Source organism: Camelus ferus, chromosome 10 (assembly GCF_009834535.1).
Source record: "Camelus ferus isolate YT-003-E chromosome 10, BCGSAC_Cfer_1.0, whole genome shotgun sequence".
Lineage (NCBI taxonomy): Eukaryota > Metazoa > Chordata > Mammalia > Artiodactyla > Camelidae > Camelus > Camelus ferus.
In genome coordinates this window covers 62,120,114-62,138,943 of record NC_045705.1, presented here as the reverse complement: position 1 = coordinate 62,138,943, position 18,830 = coordinate 62,120,114, and the positions used below count along the sequence as shown (strand labels likewise).

At 42.0% G+C, this 18,830-nt stretch overlaps 1 protein-coding gene across 2 annotated transcripts; it reads right to left on the bottom strand.

The window, feature by feature from the left end:
• Window positions 1–399: 399 nt before the first annotated feature.
• MS4A7 (membrane spanning 4-domains A7) lies at window positions 400–17,893 on the bottom strand. Of its 2 annotated transcripts, none has more exons than XM_032489511.1 (7): window positions 17,737–17,893; window positions 13,286–13,439; window positions 8,477–8,611; window positions 6,971–7,027; window positions 4,681–4,887; window positions 1,638–1,739; window positions 400–791 (listed from the first exon to the last, which is right to left on the bottom strand). In XM_032489511.1, exons 2-7 carry the CDS (start codon window positions 13,436–13,438, stop codon window positions 720–722), a joined length of 726 nt encoding a protein of 241 aa, XP_032345402.1. In that variant the 5' UTR covers window position 13,439; window positions 17,737–17,893; the 3' UTR covers window positions 400–719. The 2 variants fall into 2 exon arrangements, with proteins under 2 accessions (XP_032345402.1, XP_006193711.2); XM_006193649.3 differs by having other exon boundaries at window positions 13,286–13,442; window positions 17,737–17,892.
• Between the last annotated feature and the right edge of the window lie 937 nt (window positions 17,894–18,830).

Sequence of the window (18,830 nt, the reverse complement as noted above, 5' to 3'; positions counted from 1 at the left end):
TTTTTTTGTCTCTTCTGCTTTTTGGCATTTGGATAGTTTCCTCTTAGGGGCTATTATGTGCATTACTTCTATGACCATTTTTGTACACGCCATTTGGAAAACATACATATGCATTTCTGTTGCACATTCTCTTCTGGGATAGGACTCAAGGCCTAGACTAGGGGGCAGTATTAGGAACCTCTTTATTGGGTAGGTCATGTTGTTTACTCCAGTACAGTATAAAGTTGATTTTATTTCTATATATCTAACTTCTTATTTGGTCTAGAACTTAGATAGGAGAGAGCCTCAAATTATGATCTTTGAATCCAGAAATTTAATAATGAAGTCATTAAATGAGACAGAATATTGAGCCATACTCAATTGACAGAAACTAAAATCATTCAATTAACAGAAATTGAGTCATATTTTAAAAGTATGTTTAATTGCAATGTTTTTACAATTGGTAATGTGTAATATTTAAGTGATATGAATATGAAAACAATGCAGAAATGGGCCTGCAGAGCCAATGACTTAGAGTGCACATTTTCAATCTTTTCATCCATGGGGAGATGCACACTTTCTGTTCAGTTTACCCAGAGAAGTTTGTAAAGTTTATAGCCATTTTGGAAGACTGGAAGTTTCTTTCAGTGCTAAAGTAGCTGAAATTTCAGGAGAATCTAATCGCACTTTGCTGTGAGCACTGGGTTTCTCCTCCTTTTTCCTCTAAGGCCAAGAGTTACTTATATCCATGACTTTGAACTCTTTTTGACATGTTGGATACGATCTTGTGACTGAGGCAAGAAAAAGGCACCCTAGAGAAGGTAAAGTTTGTTAACAGTTTTTTTAAACTCTGATTTTGGAGTCTTTTTTGGATATGAATTTATAATGCATTCCCCCCAAATGTTGTACAGTAGTAACTCTTCCAATTTCACCACAATATATAATTCCATCAATATTAGTTCAAACAAATGCCATTCTCCAGTCTGCTAATCATTTTGCCATTTTCTAATAAGACTGTAACTGAATCATAATTTATTCAGAAAGTTTAAAACTTTCCCTTTTCTTTCTTTGTTTCTTTCTTTCTTCATTTCTTTTCTTTTCTTTTCCTGTAGCTTTTAGAGGAAAGGAATGTATTTTGAAGTTGTAATATCAAGACTTAAGAGGAAGTCAGGAAAAACACAGGAAAGCAAAATTGGAACAGAGATGTGCTAGCAAAATCTCATCCCATTAGCAAGGGGACTGGGCTGTGAAGACTCTCTAGGGAGTCAGGTGGCTGTGTTTAAGACAAGAGTGAGAAGATGCAAGTTTTCATTCTCAGCCCAGTCAGTCTGTATCATTCATGCTCTATGTGATTTTGCCCAAGCTTTGGTTCTTTTGTAAGGGGCTGGGCAGGGTGACTATTCTAAAGCCATCTAGCTTCATGTTAAACAATCCTCTACCCGGCTTGCTGCCCAGTAGGCACCAGCTGATCTCAGATGACCAGAGTGTCATCATGAAGGAGTGTATTCACAGAACTTTTTCTCACTATGAAAGTCACCTTCTGTATGTAGCTCATGGTCGGTCATTGACTCCTCTTTCTGCCACTTTGTAGACCTGGATGATTATAGCTCGAATTTCTTGGGAACCAGAGACATCATGTGACATGTCAGCATACTCACCCCAAGGTTATTGGAGCAGACTTGTTTCCACCAAAAGACAGAAGCGTATGTAGCTAGTAGGAGCTCCAGCACCGTGAAGATGAGCATCACAATCAGCCCACCCTGTAAATCAGGACAGGAATGGTTGGTGCCATTAGCCTTCTCTTGTGCCTGACTGAGAGAAGACCTGGGGGGAGGAGGGCGGTCAGGGCTCTAGCAGTGTAGAGAATAGGGGACAGAGAAAACTGCTTCATTCTCTTTTCTACTTTTTCTTTTGGATCTCTTAACTGAAGAAGGGAAATAAATAGCAATGATTTCATCTCAGGACCTCAGTATTCCACATTCGGAGATAAGAGCAAGCCTTCATTTCTCTCTAGTTGCTTTTATTATTTTCTTTTTTCTTTCCCTTGTACCCTCTCTCCCCCCGTGCTGTCCTGCTGGCATGTGTGCCAAATCTTTTTACTTCTCTGTGTCCTCCAAGTCTTTTAACCTCTCATTCACATTTTCCAAATTTTTAATCTTAGTATATTGTGTTCTGTGTGATTTAATCAGACCCGAATTTCATTGCACTGTTTATTTCTTTGGATACGTTGAATCTGTTCTTTAACTGATGCTGAGTTTTTAATTTCAAAGATTGTAATTTTCATTTCTCATCATACTATTTAGCACTTTTTTCAAGCCCACTTGTTCTTTTTTCTTATTGTCAAGTTCTTTCATTTTGGTTTCAATTCCTTTTTAATAACTTTAATCATTTAAAATGTATTTTTCATGATAGCTTTTTTTCCCCAAACTATTATGTAATCTCCAATTCTTGAGCCACTAACTTTCATGTCTATTCCATTGGCTGCTATTCCCCATTTTTTCCTTATGTTTTTCAGAATATTTTATTCTTAGGTAATTTCAGTGTGTGGGTGGTAGCAGTGGTGGTGGGGATTCTCTGATATGTAGGAGACTCATAAGCTGGATTTATGGACATCTCTGTAGATGGTAGTTTTAGGTTTGATTCTGATAGAACCTTTGGAGTTTCACAGATCTAGGAACAATTTCAAGTTAATCCTTTTATTTGGGGTTCCTCTATTTTATATGTAATGTTGGATTTGGGGACCATACCTGCACAAGGCTTGGTGAGATGATTTCATCTTAGAAGCCTTTATGGCAGAGTTTCTTGAAGCTTCCTGGGAGGTAGTTACAGAGTTTTTCCCTTGTCTCATTTTCATAAATAGGGTAAATACTTAGTCTCAGGTGCTAACATTTTTGCTGGGCATTCAGTATGAACTCCCTGCGTCCTGTGGGCCTGAAGAACCTCATGTCCCATCATGAGCATTAAAATTCAGTGGTCCCAGCCTCTCACACCTATGTTCTTATTCAGGCCTCCATGGTTTTCTGGTCTCTGCTCATTTGGTTACCTGGCCTTAGAATCCTTCTTAGTTTCTGAAATCTAATATGTCTTTCTTTCTTGATTTTTTTTCCCTTCCTTTCTTCCATCTCCCTTCCTTCCATCTTCCAACCTTGGATATATATTTTTAATTTTTAAATTTGTTACGTTTCCCGGGTTATCTTTATGTTAATAAAGAGTGGACCCAGAGAAAGACAAATATCATATGATATCACTTATCTGTGGAATCTAAAAAGAGATACAAATTTTACTTACAAACCAGAAATAGACTCATGGACATAGAAAACAAACTATGGTTACCAAAGGGGAATGTAGGGGGTCGGATAAATTAAGATTTTGGGATAAACAGATACACACTGCTCTATATAAAATAGATAAATAACAGGGACCTACTGTATAGCACAGGGAACTATATTCAATTTCTTGTAATAAGCTATAATGGAAAAGAATCTGAAAATATACGTATATATCTATATGTATTATATGTATAACTGAATCACTTTGCTGTACACCTGAAACTAACATCTTAATCAACTACACTTCAGTAAAAAATAAAATTAAAAAAAAAAGAAAAATAAATAAAGAGTGGACCTTTGAAGTCTGCTTAGCCTGCCATGTTGCATTTTCTCTGATGTTGCAGGAAGTTCTCTTTGGCTCTCATTATCTGAGAGTGAGAGGCAGTTTGATGTATTGAGATGAGTTTTCATTAAATTAAACCCCAAATATCCTCACTGCTTTGCCTGATGTCTGCCCTGCACCAGTGTTATTCTATCTCCTGGGCTTCTTCAAGCTGCTTTCTAACCAGATGGGTCCACCTCTTCACACTCCTAGATCAGAGGGGTTGCTTTGGGCAACCTCTGGGTCACATGGGCAGATTCACAGAAGATGGTGAGTTCTGAAACCAGCACATGTTCCTGGAGATTCATGAGACAGGTAGATCCAGAGGAATGAGAGATACTGCCTTTGTCTCCCCAGCTGTGACGAGGAGGAGTCACAAAGGAAGAAATCCTTCTCCTTGAAGGACCAAAGTTTATGGTTTTAAAACCACGAGCCAGTATATAGAGGACTGACTAAGCCAGGGTTCTCACCATCAACAGGTGGCCACCATCAAGTTTGGGGAAAAAGTGGCAAGAAAATGCTGCCCAGGGATGTTGACATTTCTGCTCGGACTTGAATCCATTGGTGGGCCATCTCCCATCCCTCTCTCACTCTCTGCAGCCCTGCTGAGCCAAAGTCTGAAGACTGTCTATTTAGGCTTAAGGTTCAAGTTCTATACCTTACTTAATGTAGGATACATACATCCCAAATCAAATCAAATTCAAGTAAAGTGTATTTCTGCCTGGGTTGAGGAAAAGAAAAGCCTGCTCAACAAAGAGGGCACTTGGAGGGTTAAACCTACTGAGAAGGGAATATTTCCTATTTAAGAAAGATCACTGAAAGAATGGACTCCTCATTGCCCTCTTGATTCCCTTTTTTGACCTTGCATAATGCAGCCCCCATATTATGCAGTCTGCTGACAGCGTTCTTTCACCATAATTTTTTTTTTCTCTCTCTCTTCTTGCAGGCATTCAGACCAACAGGGCTAGAGACTGCTGAAAAAGCAGAGATTATGCAAAGGGGAGACACCGAGATTTCACATGACAGGAAATTCAATCTGACATTACTTACTGTTAGGCTGACACCAGTCAGGCGACAGTCCTTGTCTTCATATATTGCATAATAGTACGCTGAATAAGGCAAGGAGGATGGATAATCCTGTTTTGAGTCACAGAGTTGAGAGACAATGCTCAGGGCTCCCAGGCTGTTAGCGAGGAGGAGGAGACCTGCTCCAGCAGCGAGAGAGCTCATTGCATTGGAGGTCAGGCTGCTCATGACCTGGAAGAGAAATTCTGCGTTGGGATCTCATCACAGAAGCAGCATGTAATGCTATTATCTCTCCATCCATTGCACTGCATTGGTGCTTCCCTGAGTCTGTTTCCCTCCAATCTGCTTCCTCTAGGGGACACAGACTGTGTTTTATTCACCTCTGTATCCCAATCCACTACCTAGTTTATCACCTGATGTATTTAGTAAATTTGTTAAATGAGAAAATGTACGAATAGTTCTTCCTTAGGGCTAGGGGTCTGGCTCGTTGACTCTCTGAAGCGCTGAAGACAGAGGTGGGTGGGACTGCTCAGGTTACTGCCAACATCTCCCTTGACTTTCTTCAACAGCTTTAGAATCATTCTTTTGCTCTAAGGGATTCTGGAATATGGCCCTCGATTCCTCCTAGGAAGACAAGTCTATGGCTTCTCCTTCCATAAAGAAGCAGCTTCAGAGAAAAGGTAGAAGCTAACTGGGAGACGTTAGAATACCCACCCATAGGTGGATCAAGCCTGAGAAGCAGCCTCATCACATGCTCTCCTGGGTCATATTCTGCATTTAGGGGGAAAGGGCTCTCACGGGACATGATTCCTCTGCAAAGACACTGATGTGCCAGGCTCCGGGCCAGGTTCCCGGCACATACTCTTTTCTCTTTGAACATCATTGTGGGAGACTGTGTGTCGGGGAGGATGGTTGCCTTGCCCTCTGATCTCTTGGCCTTGTAGCTGGATGGCTTCACGTGTTGAGTCCATGAAGGGAGAACAAGCTGAATGGGCAGTGCCTTTGCCCAAAGCAGCCATGTGGGCAATGGAGCCCACATACTGTCTGGGCCCCACAACGTGGAGCCCACGTTGTGACAGGTCATCCCAACTACGGTTTTTCCTTTCAGTGTATTCAGGGCACTTGGGAAACCACCTCTGAGATCTTCTCCCACCTCTTCTGCATTTTGTAAATGAGAAAACTGAAGCCCAGAGAAGGAAGGAACTCTTTCAAGCACACAGCTGTGTCAGTGACGGAGCTGAAATGGAAGTACCAGTTTCATGATTCCAAGGCCAGAACCCTGACTCCATCCAATGCTGTGAACTCTTCAAAACCCTGTCCACTGCTTCTGGGGTTAAGGCTGTAGCATCAAGCATCAGGAGCCTATACTAGCCTCATGCACTATCTGATGTGCTGTCATCCATGGCTAACCAGACCTTGGATCTTCCTGAGTCAGGATGTGGCTTTTCCCTGGGTCATTTTTGTGGGTGTGTGGCAGAGGAGAGGGAGGGGTTGCTATGGAGAGGATCAAAGACCTCAGCTTTGTCAGGGAAGTGGCTCCAGTCTGATAATTCCTTGTCTCTGAGGGGTGGAGGAGATAGCCACAGGATCTAAGCCCACATACCTCTGCGTCCAACCCTGCCGTTTAGGGAAATTATGAGGCAGGGCATTCTAGAAAAGGATCTCTAGGCTCTAGCTGGGATGGTCTTCTACCCCATCCAGGGCCAAGATAACAAGTTGTAGAGAGTTCATGGTGTATTTAAACATTCCAACTGTTCAAGCATCTGAAGTAAACCTCCCCCAAGCTTAGAATATGATCCAGGAGAACTATTTTGTAGGAGAAAGAACCCCAGTCTGGAAGGGAAGGGATTTGGGCTTTACTCCTGGTTCTGCCAGTGGACCCGGGGGAGAACCTGGGTGGACTGCCTCACTTGCTCTGAGCCTTGTTTCCCTAAGCTGTCAAACGGAGATTTTTGAACTTGAGGAACAAATCATGTCATCCGCATATAGGGACAATTTTACCGCTTCTCTTCCAATTTGGGTCCCTTTGATTTCTTTCTCTTGTCTAATTGCTATGGCTGGGACTTCCAGTACTGTACTGAGTAGAAGTGGTGAGGGCGGGCATCCTTGGCTTGTTCTGGATTTTAGTGGGAAGGCTTTCAACCTTTCACCACTGAGTATTATGCTGGCTGTAAACTGACCACACTTCAATAAAAATAAAAAGAATGGACTAGGAATCTAGTCCACAAACCTGCATTTAATGATATAAAGTAAGTAAATAAATCAGAAGTTCCTTTTATTCTAACCCACTAAACTTGATGATTCTCATACTTACAAAGGGCTTGGTTGATTTTTTCCCAGAGATAATTGAGAGGGATCCAGAAATGGCAAACTGCTCAGAAAGGAAAGAAATGATCAGTTCAGTTGTCTTGTGAAAATGTACCACCAGGTTACTGTCAGTCACTCAGTCAATATGTACAGAAAAATGATGGGGGTCTGTATCGATAGAGAGGCCTGATTTCTGCCCGTGGGATGCTTACATTGACTGTGCAGAGTCGGGCGACACACAGGGGAGCTGGATTTATGTTTGTGAAAACCCCAGGAGCTTCGGAGGCCTAAAAAGGAGGTGTACATGGAAGGAGGAGAGCAGTGCTAAATCACTAGACTGAAGAGAGGAGGTTGACTTGACCGATGACTTGAACAGGTAGAAAGATGGGAGCAGCCAACAGAAGACGTAGGAAAGGGGCTCTAATGGCACAAGGTGCAGAAACACAGGGTTCAAGCTGTTGGTGTGGGTGGCTGAGTTAGGGGGCAATGGAAAGAGTCAGATGTGAAGAGTGTCTCATCCTGAAGCCCCAGAAGTCTGCGCTGGTTCCCAGTGGTAAGGAACCAGCTGATGGAGGGAGGGTGTTCTGAGAAGCTGAAACACTGGTTAAACTTGTGGCTTCAGGACTGGATAGTCACAGAGGGTCAAGCATGAGCCAGTGCCAGCTTTCATAAAAGAGAATGTGGGAGCCCTAACTGCTAGTTAGACAGGGAAGTCAGGGACAAATTTTGCTTTGGAGGCAGGAGCAGGGCCGCCTTGCATCACTGCACAGTTTGTATTCACATGGGGACTGTATCCATACAGAGGTGGTGCCTTGTAAAATTTCTCTGCCCAGAATGTGTGCCTTTGTCTCCTTTGTGTAGGATGCTATACATGGAAAAGAAGTGGCTCTTTGTGGAAGGTGTGAGTAGGCTAGTCTCCAAGGACAAGGATCTGCTGGGTCCTTTTTCATGAGCCATTAGTTGGAAGGCAGCAAAAAAAGAAAGTTTTCCAAATGCTCAAGATTACCTCTGAACACATTGCAAGGGTGCCCCTGCTTCCCGTGAATTTTACTGTTGCTAGTTGAATTCCCTGCAAACCCATGACATCTACCAGCGGTGCTCATTTTATTTTAAAAATGACCTTTTCACTCTCTACTTGATAGGTGGATTATTCTTAAACTGGAGGGAATTCAGTGGCCTCATCAAAGGGCCAAAGAAGGATATGAAAAAGTCATCCACTTGTGCAGAAGTTTGCTGTGAGGCCAGGTAAGAAATGCTGTACTCCTGTGCCCATTGTATTGCCCTGTTGCCTCTGGATCCAGCCGGTCACTCCTGGGAGGCTCACACAAAGGATGGATTAAGCCCCACTGCTGCTTTTCCTGAGCTGGAGAGACATGATGTGGTGGAGGGAACATGGAAGGACTCAGCCTTTTTCGCCTGTCTTCCTGCCTCTTGGGACTGAGTCACTCCATGACTTAGCAACCAGTTAGCATGTATAAAATATACTCCCTCTGGGAGACCCCACTCTACTTACACACAGAGCTCCTAAAAACGGGTACCCGGACATCACAATGGTGGAAATTGCTGGGTTGAAGTGGGAAGAGTAGGGAGCAGAAGCCAAAATGGCACCCAAACTTGAAATCATCAGGCAACACAGGATCTGGATGATCTACAAGAAACAAGAGGGAGAATTCCAGGGAGCACTTTAAACAGATGACAGTGAACATTTGAATGCACGCTGTGACTTACAAAGACTTTAAAGTATAAAGTGTGTATGTTATAATTTGTCACATTAAAAAGGAAAACAAAGTGGTACAGGGAGCCAATGGTCATTCTCCAAGAGAAAGTCATGTATAACTAACCTCTTTTCTTTTCTGATAGGATTATTAAACTAGCAAATCAGGGAGTGATCATATGTATATGTTAACTTTATTTTGAAAAATATAGTTGACAATTTCTTTTTGTCTTGGTTTTAGGAGAAGTAGATAGAAATTTTCTGGACGATAGTCCAGTTAGGTGGATATAGAAAGCAAACTTACCAAAGAAGTGTTAATAAAGAGCTCAATTTCAGTTGAAATAAAAGAGGGCAGGAAGTCTGTAATGTCGTAATTCATTTTATCTCATTCATTTTTGGATTTTAATAATAATTACTTTTTTAATGACACCAATGATAGTAATAGTAGCCTACATTTATTGAACACTTCCTGCATTCTGAGTATCCATCTTATCTTACTTATGGATGAGAAAAATGATGCACTGGGAGTTTAAATAACCTGTACAAACCCACACCCATGGCCAAGTGGAAGAATTCGGGTTTTACCCCCGTGAGTTCGATTGAGAGCCCACACTCTTACTCACCATTTAATGTATATGTAATTGAAAGATGATGCAAACATAGATGTAACTTAAAATCAAGAGAAGTCAACTATCCATACAGTTAATATCTATTGACCATTTTGTGTCAGGCATCAAGGGAGTAAAGCAAATGCAAATCACTGGCACTGGACATGAATTGTGTCCTTTACCAACCAGTTCCTTGGAAAGCAGAATGAATTAAGAACAAAGTAGCAGGAGAAGGGGCCTGAGAAGTACTGGGGACATGGTGCAAACTATGTAGGGAGCTCCAGGCTGTTTTTACCAACTTTGTCTTTCACTCTGTGTAAAAAGGGAAGCCTGCTGGATAATTTTCATCAAAGAGATTACATGATCTAATTTATGTTTTTAATAGATCATTCTACCTCCTGTGTTGAGAATAGATTGTAAGAAAACAGATCAGGGAGATCAACAAAGAGGGTATTGCAGTAATTCACATGAGAGATGATGTTGTCCAGACAGAAGATGTGGATAGCAGAGGTAGTGAGAAGTACTGTAGTTGGATTCTGGATGTACTAGGAAGATGAAACCTATAGGATGTGCTGACAGTTTGAATGTGGTTTATGAAAGAGGGATGAAGGTTGCCTCCAAGTGTCCGGGCTTGAGTATCTGAAAGAATGGAGCTGACACTGATCTGAGATGGAAAATATCGTATGAGGAGTGGGCTTGCAGGGAGGAGACTCAAGATTGCAGTCTGGGATGGGTTAAGGAAGAGATGTCTAGTAGATACCCAAACAGTGATGTACATAGGCTTTTGGATATGTAAGTCTTAAATTTGGAGAAGAGACCCAGGCAAGGGATAGAATCTTTTTCCCCTCAAGTCATAAGAGAAGAAAATTTTAACTCCATATTATTGGATGAGGTCTTCATTGCAGCAAATAGAGAAAGAGAATGGAATCAAGGACTGAGCTATGGAGCACCCCAAATTTAGGATCAGAGAAATAAATGCAAACAGTAAAGGGACATAAAAGGAGCAGCCATGAAGGAAGGAGGAAAACCAGAATGTGATGCCCAAGAAGCCAAATGAATAGACTGTCCAAGGAGAGAGAGGTCAGCTGCACCAAACATTTCTATTAGTTCAAGAAAGTTAACAATGAAGACTTGGACATTGGGTTAATAATGCAGAGCAAAGGAGACAAATACCATTGGATATGATTCCAGAGAGAAGATCATTCAAGGATAACTAGAGACATTGACTTCCTACCCTTCAGAGAAGTGTTGCTGGGAAGGCAAGTAGCAAATGGGGCATTAGCTGGAGAGTGTGTGAAGTTAACAGTATTTGATTTTGCTTTTTTGTTTTGTTTTGTTTTGTCTTGTTTTGTTTTCAGGTAGGAGACATTGCACTAAGATTCTGTGCTCATGGAGTTGATAAAAAAAAATTGAAGAGAGAATTACTGGAACAAGTGATAAGGGATGGGCTCTACTGCACAAAGGGAGGAACATCTTCATTAGAAAGTGGACGTTTTATTTTTAGTAACAGGAGGAGAGAAAGAATGAATACGTGGCCACAGGCGTGGGTAACTGTAGATGTGCAGCAGCCTGTGGACATTCTCTTCAGATTGGCTCAATTTTCTTAGCATTGTAGGAAGCAAGGGGGTCAATGGGAAAGGAAGATGCATTAGAGGTTTAGGGGAAAGACGGTGTGAGATGCTTTTCTGGGGTCACAGGAAAGTGAATGGGTGAAAGAAATACCATGTACTTTTTAGGAAGCCTTTACAGTCCATTTGATTTTATGGTCATAAATCAAAAGTGGAGTTTGTGTGTGTGTGGAGGGGGTGTTTGCATGTTTTCAGCCAAGATTAGTTGCATGGACTCAGGTATAGAGTAGGCAAAGGGGCAGAGTTAGAATTAAATCAGTGTCACAGTTTTTTTTTTTTTTTCTGAAGAGTGTTTTGTAAGGAGGTGAGGACAAGGCTGTTCAGAGAATTCACAAGGGATCCTGGGATCCTGGCTAGGAGAGGAAGGAAGGCTCTGTGAAACAGAGATATTATCAGTAAGACTCAGCAAGATTAAAGAAAGTTAGCATCAATGTAGAGTCAGAGGGAATGACCTTGAAAGATTAGAATTGGTAGTTGGAATATGAGATTCTTGAAATGTTACAGTGATGGTTTTACTGCTGTTAGTATTGATAAGGTCCAGGGTATGACTCAGGAAATGTTAGTCTAAGGAAGGATGGACTAGAAATGCTGTGAGAAGAGGTCCAGGAACTGAGAGGACATGATACTGGCAGGATCATACACATGAAGACTGAAATAGCCAAGGCTTCTGATAGAATCTCTACTGGAGGGAGTGATAGCCATTGAACAGTCAATATCTTGAAGGGGAAAAGGTGAATTACCTGGGAGTGAAGAAGTAGGAATTCACTGAAATTGGTCTTTGCCTCTCCAATATACCATACGAAGTATGAGAATGGGGCTCTTATATATTTTTTTAGAGCTCTTCTTCTTTTAACTGTGTAGTTCGTGATTAACCAAAGTGTGTAAACAGTGGCTGACACATTGGAGGTGCTCAAGAAATGAGAGATGAATGTATGAATGAATAAACATATTCATAGTATCTCTTACTGATTGCTGAAGCAAGCAATGAAATGTGTGACACTAGGCTATCTGTAGGCGAGATTGTAGGACCCATGGGCAAAATAAACAAGGTGTTTCAGGGGCAAAGACAAATCAGCCTGGAACTAGTTATCTGAAGGAAGTAAATTAAGGAGTGAGTATTGGTAAATGATAGTAGAATGACAAACATTAATTGGCTTTATTTTCAAGCAATATATTCACCAATTTTTCTAAGGATGAACACTTCAAATTTTCCAATACATAATTTAATGTTATTTTCTAAAACACTGCTTATGTTTAGGTTTTTAAGCTAAATTTGATCTTCTTAAATTTTAATTCTATCAATTCTCAATTATTCCTAATACTAGAATTACCTAAAAAGACCTTTTGGCATTCACGACTGTCTACAATTACTTGAAATGCTTATTCTCTTCCAGTGTTTGAAACATAAATAACATTTTTAAAATTTATTTTTTGGGTGGAAGATTGAATAGGGATTTTTTAAAATAATAAATAGAAGGGACAGCTGCATTTTTTTTTTAAACGTGGGAGTGAATTACCTAGTAGGGTGACGTGAGATTCTAAAGTAGGAGTTTTTAGAGATGAGAGGAAAAGACTGATCTAGAAGTCTCCATGAGAAGCGAAGGAAAGATTGCCTTCACTTCCATGCCTACTAGTGAGGACGGCGGTGAAAACTGTGCCCTTGGGAGCTAGATTTCTGTTTGCACCATAGATGAAGAGGCCTTGAGAAGCAGACTGGGGAATAAAGAGGAAAATGCTGTTAACAAGCCCTGAATTGCAGTAGGTACAACTGGGTGGGTTTCCCAATTTGGGAACGAGTAGGAGTTGGGTCTTAAAAAGGAATATTCAGGACCATGTGGAAATTAAAGTCCCGGATATGATGGATGGTGACCTAGGACATCTAGGTGTCTCATAGGTACTCAGGTGAACAGGGAGAAAATGAATCATAAGATGAGTCCGGATTGTCCCACTTCCAAATGTTTAAGAAACATGCTCCAGAAACTGACACATTGTAACTAACTATACTTCAATTTAAAAAAAAAAAAAAGGAATGCTACAAAAAAAAAAGAAAGAAAGAAATATGCTCAAAATTAGATCTAATTTAACCGTATTGAGTAAAATCATATGGTCAAATCCCAAGTCTCTACGATGTTAAAGACAAGTTACACGAGACCTTATTGTGTAGATTTCAGGGGCAAAGACCTAGTGGTTTTAGTTAGTTTAGAGATGGGTCTGGAAGATACAGTCTTCCTATAAACCCCATTTCATGTCGCAATTAACTTGGAGTCAGGAAAAAAAAAATGAAGGAGTCTCCCACATCCACTGTCGATCCATAGTCTGGATATGTTCATGACATTTCCCCCCGTGTTCTCCTTAGAAGGAAATGAACTTACTCCGAGAACTGTGGCTTCTTTTTGCAGACTATCCTGCGGGTTATCTTCTTTTTGGTAGATGTGCCCGGGTTTCTCTCCCTCAGGGATAATGATGCCCTTTGAAGTGAAGGCGTCAAAGGCTCCCTTGGTCTTGGGCTGTGACATGATGCCCATGCTGCTGAAAAAGGCAGTGAACTCCGTTGGGACCCACAGTTTGACTTAAAGATCTGAAACTCTCAGGACCAGACTTTGCAGAAACTTACAATTTTTCTCCATTGTCCAAGGGGTGACCTGTCCTTTAGGAACAAAACTGAATATGAGGAGCCGGGGAAGTATTGGAAAGATGGCGGGCTTGGCACAGTCCATCCATTGTGGATGGGAAGTGTGTCACTAGGAGAAAACTGTAAACATTTTGAGGAGTCCCACACTGGAGAGGCCAACAGTTCACACAAAGCTTGCTCTGCAGCCTTGAGTGTATCCACCTTCCTCCTCCCTCCCTGCTTCCAGCTTCCCCTCCTCGCCCCTGTATCTCTGCTTCACCTCTGGGACACTCCCAACCAACCACATCTCTCAGTTTTGCACTTTCATGTTACATCTATACTGCTCAGTCTCCCAGCATAGTCTTATTTTCTTTCCACTAAGATGTTGATTAATCCTATTCCACGTCCCTTTCCTATAGATGGCTTGTTCCACCTAGAATGACCCCTCTTGCCTATATTAGCTTAATAATTGTTAATACAAACATTTATTTAACTCCTGCATAATTTCAGGCACTAGGCCATAGTAGCGCTAATCCTTACAATTTAGATGTTATTAAATCCACTTTATACATTAGAAACTCAGGACTAACAAGTTCAAGTGATCTTAATTTAAGGAAATAGTCACCCAAAGCACTTAGCCTGGCACGCAGCAAGTGTTGAATACATAGTAGCAAATGTAATTATTATTGACTTGTATTCGCATAGAAAGTGGAAAGTGTCTGAATGAGGATATCTGGTTCAGAGCCTTGTGTTTTTTTCTCAAGACTCCATTAATTCTCTTCCTCCCCTGTCTGTCTTCCTACCATTGGCAGTTTTGGTGTAGCCTCAGAGAGAAAGCTGTCTGCTGTCCACCAGCCTCTGTGGGGTCCACAGCGGAGTCCAGCCCCGGGGCTGCTCCCCAGACCAGTACTCAGAACAACATTCTCCCTCTTGAAGGTCACAGTTTGGATAAAGTCTTGTGATTATCTGATAGTGCCACAGTTCTTTTCCCTGATGCTTCACTTCAGTGTCTTGGGATTTTAGGAATGGTCCTAGGTTCTCTTGGATGGAGTGCATAACACATCAAGATTGGAACCAGCATCCACAATACCGTTACTGGGAGGGAGGTGGGAAGAGGCACTGGGCTGGGCATCCGATGCCCCGGCATCCAGCTGCGTCTCTGAGCATGTGTCCTGGAGTCTAGTCCCATGCTCATGTTGTATACCTGCCAGTGATTCCTAAACTCATTGTAGGCAAGTTATTTCAGCCATTTCATAGGTTCATGGCGCACGTAATGGGTACATGATAAACTCTCAGTACAGAGCAGTTCTGTCTAAAACTCACTGGAACTCCATCTCTGACATTTATTAGCTGGCCATAGGCAGGTCATTTCCCCTGATTCATCCTCAGTTTCACTACGCATAAAATAGGGATAACACTGCTCTCACGAAGGACCCCTGTGAGGATGCACTTGAGGTGAGGTACGTGTCAGCCTTCTTCCGTGCCTCTCTGATCTTTATCAGGTGCGTACAACACTCAGTAAGAAGTTCATGACATCTACCCCATTTCCACTCCTGGAGCTATGCCTTGGTCAAGTTTCTTCTGCTCTCTGGGCGTAAGGCACCTTTTTTGAAGAGTTGTTAAAAAATAAGGCTGTTTTGGTCTAAGGAGGATCTAGTTCTCGTTTCTGTGAGTGTTTGCCATTTGGGTAGAAGTATGGGTGAGGTTACATGAACGAGGATGGGAGTAGTGTTGACACTGAGTCCCGGCAATAGGGCCCCCGTGTCCTTCCTCTTTTATAGCTGCAGTGCCCTGACCACCCCTCATCAGCTCCTCCTCACCCACAGGAACATTCCTGGCCTTAGAGAATGTGGACTGATGGTCTCTCTCTCCAGAACTGTTCCCATATTCTGGTAACTTGGCTTCTGCCTGGCTCCTCATGGGTTTAATAGGTTTAATTTTATTTAAAAATATGCCAAGTAGACCCCTTCTTTTTTCTAGTCTTAATAATCAGTCTCTCAAGGTTCATCCAGATTGTCACATATTGCAGGATTTCCTTCTGGTTTAAGGCTGTTCTCGCAAACAGTGTGCTGAGTGAAACAAGCCAGTCACAGAAGGACAATTATTACATGATTCAACTTTTATATGGTCTCTAAAATAGTCAGACTCCTACAAGTGAAGACTATCATGGTGGTTGTCAGGGTCTGGGGGAGAGAAAATGGGGAGTTGCTGTACAACATGTGTAAAATTGCAGTCATGCCAGATAAGTTCCAGAGATGTGCTGAGCAACCTTGTGCCTGCAGGTGCCAGTCCTGTGTTGTGCATCTCAAAACCTGTCCAAAGGGTAGCTCTCATGTTACTTGTTCTTCCCACAATAAAAAATGAAAATAAAATTGGGAAGAAAGGGAAAAAAAAAAAAGACTGACCCTCAACTTAAAGATTGTTTTTGAGTCTCTGTAGTCCTGGATTCCTTCCTGTATTTTTCCGTTGTCCTACCTGAGGACTACAGGATGTGCTGGATTCTAAGCCTGAAGCTAGAACCTGGAATCCTAGTTGGTACCCTCTTCCTCACATCACTCCCGTATACTATGTATGTTTACTTTCTTCTATTACTTTTTCATCATCTGTTTTGTTTAAAAGCGTGTGTAGCATAACAACGCAATCAAAAAGGGAATAAGTTTTGCTGAAGGCAGCAAACTTCCTTAAATCTCAGCTACCACACGATAACTACTGTTTCATACAGATTCTGCATGCTCTCTCTTTAAAAAAAAACATTGATTAGGTGTTTGTTTGTTTATTATTTTTTAAATGGCAGTACTAGGGATTGAACCCATGACCTTGTGCATGCTAAGCATGTGCTCTACCACAGAGCTCCACCCTCCCTGCCTTGTACATCCTCTTTTATCTCCTCTCTCATGCTGTCTCTCTCTCTCTTTTCTTTATGTTTTATACGTATTCTTCATTCTGCATAAACAAAGTCATTCTATCCATGCCATTTAGAAGTCTTGCGCTCCACATTATTCTGTGGACATCTTTTACGGTAGTGACATACATAATAAAAATCCTACATTTGAGAGCCAAATGGTAAATTCCGACACATTCCACCACATGGATGAACCTTGAAGGTAATATGCAAAGTGAAATAAACCAGTTGCTGAAGGACAGGTATTGTATGATTGGACCTCTGTGAGGCACCCAGGGTACTTAAATTCACAGAGACAGAATGATGGTTACCAGGGGCCCAGGGGAGAGGGGAATGTGAGGTCTTGTTTAGTGGGCATGGAGTTTCAGTTCGGGAAGATGAAAAAGTTGTGGAGTTCAATCGTGGTGAAGGTTGCACATGAATGTGAATTATTAAATGCCATTTAAAAATGGTTAAAATGCTAAATTTTGTGTTATGTGTATTTTACCACAATAAAAAAAGCCAAACGTGTATTCAAATGACTAGATGTCTCAAGATTGGTTTAACCAGTCGCGTATTCTTGGCGATTTACGTTGCTTCTATTTTGTTCCCATTATGAACAGCGCTGTAATGAACGTCTTTGCCCCTTTGTGGTGCTACATCTACTCCGTTACCTTCTTAGAGTGAGGTTTAGAAGTGTAGTATCTAGTGAGTTTAAAGCCATAATACGTAAAGACAGATCTTGCTGATTTTTAGGAGAAATTCTGTATAACAGAAATTCTTATGTGGCTTTGCAAGGAGTCTCCAGACTGATGTCATCTCTAACTTCCACAATCTGAGAGGGAGCCTTTGTCCTTCCACATTCACCAAGAGAGACAAACTTGAGGTGCCTCACAACATTTCAAGACTGTTCTGAAACCCCCACTTTAGAGATACATCGTAGCTTGGAGGCCAACTGCTCTGCCCAGAGTGCTTTTCTCTCTTACAGAATTAAAACAGAGAAGTGGGACTCCAATGCAGGATTCGATCTAATTGCACAGGACCTTTTGAGAACGTCTTCTGTGTAAGACCGAGTGACATGCCAGGAAATGCAGAGAATTGTAAAAAAGCATTCTCCCAAATCTCGAAAGAAGCCTGAGGGTCATTTCACCCAATTCTCTAACTTGGAAAGTGAGTGAACTGAGACCCGGAGGGGCCTCACCAATTCAGGCAGGTGGTCAGCCGTGGAGACAGGATGATGATCTGATTCCTGGCTGTCCATTCAAATGACAGTAACCCCTGCCTCTCACGCCACTCCCCCCCCAATTTATGATCCAAACCAAGGTGCCTACCTGTTCTTGCAGCTCAGTCCTGTGCGTTGTGGCTGGTGGGCCAGCTCAGCTCAGGGGAGCTCTCAACTGGAACTTCCTACCAGTTGTTCCTGCAAGAACGATCTGCTGCTCAGGTCCCCAGCCTCCGAGACTTCCTGTCCCTTTCTCAGGGTGGTGGTGATGATTACACAAGATACAAATTTTGCTGTGCTTTCAGATAGTTGATATATGAAAAATGCCTCTGCTTCTTCTTTCTAAATTTCAAAGTCTGGAAAATAACACAGAAGAGAAGTAACACATTTAAGAAGACTGATGAGTTTCATGATTCCCAGTTAGAATTTATTTCCCCCCTTCTGATTGCTAAGTTCAGCTGGTTCCTTTTAGCCTGAGTTTTCTTATCTGCTAAATGGGGTTGGACAATAATAATCCCACCACGTGGCTTTTGGGAGAACTAGAAAGTGAGGATGTAAAGAGTTTACGAAGAGTAGACACTCGATGACTTGTGATCATAAAGATTTTAATTTTGAATCTGGGAGAATTTATTTTCCCATTTTGCAGGCTCTTGGCAAACTGAAAGCAACCTGTGGGGGACTCATTGCCTAATTGTTGCTTCCTTTGGGTGCCTCTTCATTCTCTGGCTTCGCATCTTCCTTACTTTGCACTCAGGGAGGTCCAGGCACATCCTGGGAAGAGTGTCAGTGCGCTGGAGTCAGAGGCAGAGCCATCAGGGCTGCATGAGCTCGTACTCCGGGAGGAATGGCCTGCGGAGGGAACATTGTTGCCGCTTTCACATCCTTTTAAGGCTGCTTGGAGAACAGCCTTCGCTCAGAAGTGCAGGGGTTAGGACGGCTCTGGGACGTGCAGCCTGTAGCAACAGCTGACAGCAAGATGTGCCCCGTGCTTTTTCAGTTTCCGGAATGCTGGCAAGGCTGCCCCGGAGAGAGAAGCAAATGTAAGCCAGGGGGCTGTAGGAAACTCATAAAATACTTGGGGAGAATTTTAGTCCAATCCTCTTATTCTCCAAATGAGATGATATTGCTGAAGAAACCGACCACACATCATACACTTGTCATTTTGTCATCATCTTCATCCCCACGACCAATGTCCTCTTCATG

Excerpts from the sequence above, each read along its gene's own strand:
- MS4A7 (XM_032489511.1), bottom strand. The coding sequence starts at position 13,438 with ATGGGCATCATGTCACAGCCCAAGACCAAGGGAGCCTTTGACGCCTTC. Across the intron at positions 7,028-8,476 it reads CGTTTTTAGGAGCTCTGTGT|TTTGCCATTTCTGGATCCCT; the intron begins GTAAGTAGAGTG and ends CTTTCTGAGCAG. Across the intron at positions 4,888-6,970 it reads AAAAATCAACCAAGCCCTTT|GTCATGAGCAGCCTGACCTC; the intron begins GTAAGTATGAGA and ends TTTCTCTTCCAG.